Source organism: Cryptomeria japonica, chromosome 3 (assembly GCF_030272615.1).
Source record: "Cryptomeria japonica chromosome 3, Sugi_1.0, whole genome shotgun sequence".
Taxonomy (NCBI): Eukaryota; Viridiplantae; Streptophyta; class Pinopsida; order Cupressales; family Cupressaceae; genus Cryptomeria; species Cryptomeria japonica.
In genome coordinates, this window is record NC_081407.1 from 840,753,873 (window position 1) to 840,762,440 (window position 8,568).

Here is an 8,568-nt window from a genome sequence, read left to right on the forward strand (position 1 = left end):
GCAAACGAGGAAAAAGACAAAGAATGAACCGGCATCATCTGCACCGATAAATATTGATATTTCCTCCTACAAACCTTTGACACATTGTCAAAGAACTATTAAAAATATTAGAAGAAAAGTACTTGGTGATTTGAAAGAGTACTTTGATGATTTTAATGATGATGAAAAGAAGGAAGTTGAACAGGAAGTTATCAATTATTTATGTATTAATGACCGGTGGCCATCAGAAATTAAATCTGAGACACCTAATTCTTTGTATAATTCTTTAGATAACAAGTGGCGCATTGCCATAGAGAAGGAACGAGAAATAAGAGAGGAAGTATTTGCACAATACTTTTCTAATGTGCCTAAAACTGAACTTTATGAAGTAGTGGAAAGATATAAGGGCCTCTTCTTCATGAGAAGAAGGAGACTCTTGTTGCTAGAAGGAAAAATTCCTGTAGTGGTAAAAGATACCCACTCTCATGCCCAAGCCGCTTTAAGGTTGCATCAAGTGGCTGAAGCCAACAAGAAAGTTGAGCAAGAACCAGCAACCAATAAACCGGATGAGGTATATGACAGTGAAGGAGAACAGGTCACTGATCAAATGGATCCTATTGATGTTGATGCCTTGAATGGTGAAAATGTCACTCCGGGTACACCATTAGAAGCGACGGGACAGGAAAAATAGGACAAAGAAAAGGCTACCAAGGAGCAAGCGAAAAAATAGAAGAAGCAACAAGAAGTTGAAAAGAAGAAACAGGCAGAAGAAGAGAAAAAGGGAAAAGAGGAGGAGAAGAAAAAAGAGCAGGGAAAGAGGAAACTAGAAGAGGAGAAGAAGAAACAAGAGGAAGCGAAGAAGAAGAAGGAAGAAGAAAAGAAAGAAGAAGAGAAACGGCAGGAAGAAGAAAATAGAAAGGAAGAGGAGAAGAGGAAGCAGGAAGAGGAGAAGAGAAAGGCAGAAGAGAAGAGGAAGCAGGAAGAGGAGAAGAAGAAGAAGGATGAAGAAGCAAAGGAGCGGAAAGAAGAAGAGAAGAAGAAGGAAGAAGAAAAAAGAAAGCAAGAAGCAGAGGAGCAAAAGAAGACAGAAGAAGCTAAGTTAAGAGCCAAAGAGAAGGAGGAAGCAGCACAGAGCACACAGGTGGAGACCCCAAAGGCAACCGGTAGTCAAGCCAAATGGGCTGACATTACCAGTCCCATTGACCTCCAATCTGCTAACGAATCGGAGCTGCTACAAAGCATTAAGCTTGCTCAAGAACGCCTAGAGGTGATAAGGAGGGAGAAGGAGCAAGACATGATCCAAGCTGCAATGGACACTCTTACCGGTTTGATACCCGATACCAACCTCCCTAGTACCGATTCCTCTCTAGCCCAACTGAAACTCTTATGCATAGTTATGGAGGACCAAGTACAAAGCCTGGAAGAGGTTGTTGAAGCACATGCCAAGAAGGAGCATCAAAAGGCTTTAAACACTGCCTTGGTGAAAAAGTTACATAAGCTCCAATCCGATCTGCAAAAGGCACAAAAGGACATCAGAGATGCAATGGATGAGGGGAAATAGCTGCTCAGTAAGATATGTCTACCCCATCTATTTTGTGATGATGTGCTTGCCCAAAAAGACAAACTGCAAACTGATTTGCAAACTTTCATAAGCACCTTCAAGACCCCATATGACTCATTTACCGCTTATGGGCAAACCGTTCACCGGTTTCAACTTCAAGCCGCAAGAATTGATTTGGAGATCAGCAACCGGACCAAGGATTTGCAGGAACTACAACTTGTTCTACTACCAAGACTGCAAATACTTCAGAAGTGCTATCTCAATCTGGATGCCTTGACAGTTACTCAAGAGATGAGTACTTTGGATGCAATGGAGGAACAGGTATCCCAAATGCAAACGGAGAATGAGGTTGCTACTTCATTACTTGAGTCATGGTCCTTATCCATGAGGCAATATATGCAAGACTTTAAATCAGTTTTTGACAAGTTTCACTCTTTATTGTCATAAACATTTATTCGGCTAATAGAAACAGGGGTTATTCAATTGTATTTTGTCATTGTTGGCAAAGGGGGAGAAGTATTATGGTATTTAAAATTTTGATGCATGCTATGTATACTCATGTTTATCTCTATAAGGAAGTAGTATACAATTTCTTTTCTGCAAAGGGATAGTGCATATGCTTAGGGGGAGTATTTTTTTTTATTATGGCATATTTTTTTTGTAAAAACACTTAGACATCAAAATTTTCCTAAGTGTTGCCATCAATGCCAAAGGGGGAGATTGTTGCAAGTTTTGATGATTATGTTGTGATTGTGATTGTCATTGATGGACACACACTTGTTATGAGATCACTTTTTGTATGTATGAGTTATGCTCAACCGGTATTTGTTTCAAACCAGTATTATGTTATAGTCTTTAGATTGTCGGTGTCTTGCAAAAAGTGTCTACTGATCTCAAGCAAAACTAGAAGCGACAGTTATCATTTTCCCAGTCTTCATTTCTATCAACTGGTAATCTGTTAAATCGGTATTCCTCTGAGTTACCAACCGACAATCGATAAAGTTGTATAAACCGGTAATACTCTGTGATGAGTTACCAAACGGTATATCTTTGTGATGAGTTACCATCCACCGACACTTTGACGGTGATTTTGTGTCGTGTTACCAAATGTGTCTAGATACAATGAACCTAGGAACTTGCAATGTAATCCTATTGGACCGACATGAAAACAAATTCCTTATAAGGACATCATGTCTAGGGTTTTAATGTGTGTGTAACTGTTAGGGTTTGAAGTGGTTGATGAGTTCTTGAATATGCGATCTTAACAAAAAAAATCAAGTCTGTGTGCTATAACAGAGTGTGGATTTACTGAAGACTGAAGTAATGCTGAAATGCATTAGCAATAAGCTATCATGGATCTAACCAAGCAGACTGTGCTATTTGATAGATCATTCACTTGTTGATTACTCACATCTTTGACAAGTTAGAAACCCTTAACCGGATAGGCCCAAAAAAGCCTTTGTAAATCCTCTAACAAGGTGATTCACATCTGTGGATCTAAAATCCTCTCACAAGGTAGTCTTTAATCGGACTTATCTCCTAACAGAGATTGAGATTCCTAACAGGATTTGTTCTGGTAAAGAACATTGTATGACCTTAACTGATCTGGTTACTATTCTGTAAATAATTACTTGTGAGTTTCATCTCACCGTGGTTTTTCCCATTTGGGTTTCCACGTCAAAATCTCGTGTTATGGTGATTGTGTTTCTATGGGTGAATGCCTTGTTGTTTGGTTTACATTTGTGTTAACCAATTTGTTAATTAAACTATTATACCGATTTACCGCTAGACGGATAAAGTGTTTGAGTACAGTAATTTTTTGTATACTAATTCACTCCAAAAACTCACCTACCAATTACAGTTCCCTTCATTATCTCTTCCTACCGATTACAAAACAACATTATAACAATATCATTACCAATTACAATTGACATCAATGACAACATAACAAATCATTAATGCAATCTTCATGCAAATGCCAACAGATTTTTCATTATAAATAACTATTCCCAAATCAACAAGGATATCAATAAGGATAGGAGAAAATACATCATATGGAAGTGAAGGTAAGTTATGCATTTACATCATTAAACTTTGCAAAAACAAAGGTGTATCAAAAAGGTATGTAAAAGTGATGTGGAGGAGAATCCATGTGTGAAGATATACCTAAGATGAAGGAACGAGCTTGCTAGGTATATTGTTATCAAGCACAAGAAAAACATTATTCAAAAACCATAGAAAAAATTAATGGAACACGAGGTTAATTGACAAGTGAAACAAGTGTATAAGAAAAGAAGCTACTAACCAACTCTATGCAAGAAAAATCACATTCATGTCCATAGAAAAGACAACCCCATCCTTATGTTAAAGACATATATGAGAACATGTTACAATATATATACTTGCAAATCAACTATAAGACATGACCTATGTATGTCCATGATAGATAATAAAGGTTGGGAAGCTATGATGAAATTAAAGTTTATTACTATGCAAACCCTAACTCTAATTAGATCATGGTAAGCAAACACAATTAACAATGGGTTCATACCCTTAAAGATATTTAATAGAATACTAAAATCATGTATGTAAAGTAAACCCTAATGACACCAACAAGGTCAAGTAATATGATTAAATGACATTGAAGGGTAATAATGCTACCTACACAATACAAATATAGAAACAAAATCAACTTTAATCAAAGCTTTAGAATAATAAATTAAAAACATTTAGACTTAGAGCATTGATGCAAAAAAGATATAATCTATTTTCAAATCTTGATATATTATAAAAAATTTAAAAATTATAGAAAAATTAATGAGCTTTTTTCTTAATATTCAATTTAATCAATAAAACTATACATTAACCTCATTTACAATTGTGAAAGCAAAAGCAACTTCAATCAAAGCTTTAGAATAATCAATTAAAAAATTTAGACTAAAACATTGATGAAAAAAAAAAAAAACCCCTCTATTCTCAAATCTTAACATATTGTAAAAAATCAGAGAACTATATTTCCATATTCAATTTAATGAATAAAACAGTACATTAACCCGATTTACAATTGTAAGAAATCATGTAATAGATTTTTGTAATCGAGAAATGCAAATATTTAGCCGACTGAAACTCTGGTGAGAGCTATTATACAGAGCTGTTGCATCTTAACTAGCTAAAAATCAAACCCAGAAAAAACAATGACACGACACACTTATTTGTTAAATGGGTTTCAATTCTAATGCTTCTAAAATAGGAACAGAAGAGATCAGGGACTTGAAACCCTAAAAAATTCCTAAAACCCTTATTTCTGAACAGAACAGAACAGAACAGATCACCATTTTCACTAGCTTAAATCCAGCAATGAGGTTTTATTTCACAAGACATTCAGAAAAACTGTATTACTGGTACAAGTTCTCTTCAATGGAAATTCAAAACCCCCAACTTACAGTCCACTACGGAGATAAGATAACCCTCTTGATACCCCTAGAAAAGGGTCCAGGACTGTAGGACAAAGCACGGCTGCTACGCCTGTTAGGACGCTCGATTGAAGCAGGAGACCGAGGTTCGAACCCCGCAGGCGAACCAGAATCAGCTCCTTCCTTGTTCTCTTTTCCTCTTCTTCTTGGCGAAACTCTCTTCACAGGCATTTGCATGATCTTATCCGGCACTGAAACATAATCATATACTTGAGTTATCCCCATAGCCTGTCTTTTCAAAGCACATTGAGCCGCAGATTGACCTCTCGGGCGCTTCTGACCGACAATGGAAGAGATTCCTTTTGTAAAATGGGCTCCTTTAGTATCCGCCTCAGAAAAATCGCCCAAATTCCTCGCTTGGATTCGAACTTTGGGCGAACGCTTCTTTGCGGGCCTCTTTATGGAGTCTGGCACAACCAAGGGACCATCCCCATTGTCCTCTTCAGTAGCCCATTTGGGCTTGAAGATCTGCGCAGGCCTAGGGCTATTGAAGACCTTTAATTTAGGGCTACTGAAGAGCTTTGATTTAGTGTTTCCTCCTTTCTCACCTTGCTCTGGTTCCTCCTGCATCATTTTCCTCTTCTTGGTATCTCTGATCTGTTTTGCGGTACCATTTTCGGGCTCATCTATGAGCCTTTTTTTGCTGCCCTCAATTTTGCCCGCCATGCGCTTCCTCTCATAGGAAAGACCCCCCACGGACCAGCGGGCGTCCTTGGCCCATGACAACAATGGGGTCGTCACTCCCATTGGCGGATCGACTCTCTCTGAGTTGAACTTTAGATCATTGTACACCCTGGGCCTCGGGAGGCTCCTGCCATAGAACTTGCTTGGCCTCAGCGGCAGAACCATTTTTTCTCCTTCCTTTGCAAAAAAGCTAGAGCAGATTCTAGTTTATAATCCTCTGCAACTTGGACAAATTTAAAAACTACTCGATGGAAAACCCAAAATTGAAAATTACTTGAGCAACAATTTAAAACTCAAAATTGAAAAATAACTTGAGCAACAAATTAAACTTCAAAATTGAAATCTACTTGAGCATAAGTATAGATCGATGAGAGCGAGACTCGAATTCACGACAGAGCTTCCAAGGAAGTGGTATGTGCAGGAGCTTAAATGCCTGGTAAAGTTGTGAAAATGTCATGCAGAGTTGAAGTAGCGGGAAATTTCAAGCGAGGATGGCTGAAATTTTTGGTGGAAAATTGGAGAAACTTTGAAAATATTGGCGGGAAAATTAGGGAACTTTGAAAATATTGGTGCGTCGTTTGGCGGGGAAATCCTAGTTTCTGATTAAGTTGCCGACATAAACTTTAGCTAGGCTTGGAAGAATAGGCCTATCTATTTTTTTTTCATTATTAGTTCCTGCCGACACAAGGAGGATACTTATGCATGGGTTAGGCATTTTCTTTTTTCAAACTGTCCAATTATGTTTGAGAAGTTTAAAAATTTGTATACGATTCTATAGTTTCAATATTTATTCATATTTAAATAATTTAAACAAATTTATTTATTTGTTTTTTTATTGGATGATTGTGATCATGGTCATTTGCAAAATTATAAAAAATTTCACTTTTATTTCATCTTAAATTTTTTCACTTTTAATTTGAAACTATTTGGTGTAGAATGTAAATCATCCATAATTAGATTTTGGAAAAGCAATGAATGTATAACAATTGATTTTGTGGACTCTGAGTTAGGGGTGAGAATTGGATCTCAGTTTACCACCAAAGCAATTAGAAGTGTTCTATTAATCCTGATCAAGTTTTTAAGATGGAGAGGTGAAATAAATCACACCAATTTCCAGCAAGACAAATCCTTTAAACTATCTCGACATTAAGCATTAAATTACTATTCTAAATTCTAGAGAGCTAGTGAAGTTAATTCCAAAGGAGTCTCAGTTAATGGAATTCCTTTCAAACCTGCTTCCAATGAATTCAAAGTTTATGGAGAGACAAATGATAAATGATAAATGCTCTGCAGAAAAGGCAATATGATTGTGAGCACTAAGATTATATGGCAAAAGCCCTCGCTGGATTTTAGTCATGTTCTGCCAACAATTTTGATTAAATGCTAACATCACTGCAGTAGAATTAAAGCAAAGAACTAATATTACAATTTATAACAAAGCTAGCTAGAATGTTGGAATTGTTTGCAATGAAGACAACCCATATTATAGAAATTTTCCCAAATAAAATCTCGAAAGCCAATTGTATTAAAATTACACAGTAGACTTAGGGAAGGAATTTTCGAGCTACCAACCATACTACTTCAATCTCCCGTCAATTACAACAGTAAGAAATCTATTATCAACTTCACTATCTACCTAAAGGTGTCCCCTCTCACCTTTCAGCTTCTCTGGTTACATTTTTGTATCATCTACAAATGTGCTTTACGTTTTGTTTCTACAGAGGGATAAAACCTCATGCATAGAAGTCTTTTGGCAATTGTTTTTCTTCAAGGCTCAAGGTATGTGCGTCTCGTTTGTAGTGCAGTTAGGTACCTCCCGCAAGGAGTACGAGGTAGTCTCATAGGGCTCTAACCCATCTGTGCACCCATACATAGATGGTTGGAATCGTGGACCATAAAAGCCACTTCACTTCTTCTCATACACATGGTTTATCCAAAAATTACCATGCATGAAACACTTTCATTTGAACACCTATTGAGAAAAGGTTCCAAACCCCAAATAAACAGTTGTCCAATACAAATCATTTGATGCATTTCAAAGTATATTAGAAACATAATTAATGAAACAAGGTCCTCAAACTTGAATCACATGTTTATAGGTAAATTGAGACGGGAAAAACTCAATAAAATAAGAGAGACTATTATTTCATTGACTATTATTTTTGAGACTATATTATTTTTAAGTTGATAAATATTTTGGAATTTAAAAATAACATAGAGATTTTGTGCATATAAAATTATTTTTATGTGCGTTGTTTTTAGGTTCTGGATTTAGTTTTAATATGGTTGGAATCAATTGCAATGTTATTATTATACATTTCTTTAGCAAAAATTTTACCATGTATTGGAAGCATTTGTCTAATATTTGTGAGCAGTTTGTTGTGTATGTTAATCTTTATTATTTTTGCAAAGATGTGATGTATGTTAATTTATTTATGTATTTTCAATTATATTTCTATGTTTTTCATAATTTTTTACTATTTTTCATTGTAATTCTATCATTGTTCAATAAAATAGATATTGAAATAAAAGAGGTGTTAAAATTTATTCAAACAAGAAGAAATACAAAGCAAGGGCATCAAACAACCTTATCAAGTTCCACTAAGTGATCTAACTGTTGAGACAAATCCAAAGGTAATTGACCCTTATCCACAATATTCCAATTTTGCATTTGATCAGAAGCTCATTTGGCTAGACAATCCGCTACTACGTTCCACTCCCTACGGATATGTATGAAAGTAACAAAATCCAAAGAAACACACAAATTAAGAATTTGGTTAACTACCAAAGTTAACTACCAACTAACATCCTTTGAATGTTGCCAAGTCAACAAATGCACCACCACCTGCGAATCTAATTCACAAATGAATC

The 8,568-nt window shown here is 36.0% G+C and overlaps 1 protein-coding gene across 1 annotated transcript; it reads right to left on the reverse strand.

Moving 5' to 3' along the window:
* Positions 1 to 4,529: 4,529 nt before the first annotated feature.
* Positions 4,530 to 6,170, reverse strand: LOC131070032 (uncharacterized). Its single transcript, XM_058005583.2, has one exon. The coding sequence runs from the start codon at positions 5,860 to 5,862 to the stop codon at positions 4,990 to 4,992; it is 873 nt and encodes a 290-aa protein (XP_057861566.2). The 5' UTR covers positions 5,863 to 6,170; the 3' UTR covers positions 4,530 to 4,989.
* Between the last annotated feature and the right edge of the window lie 2,398 nt (positions 6,171 to 8,568).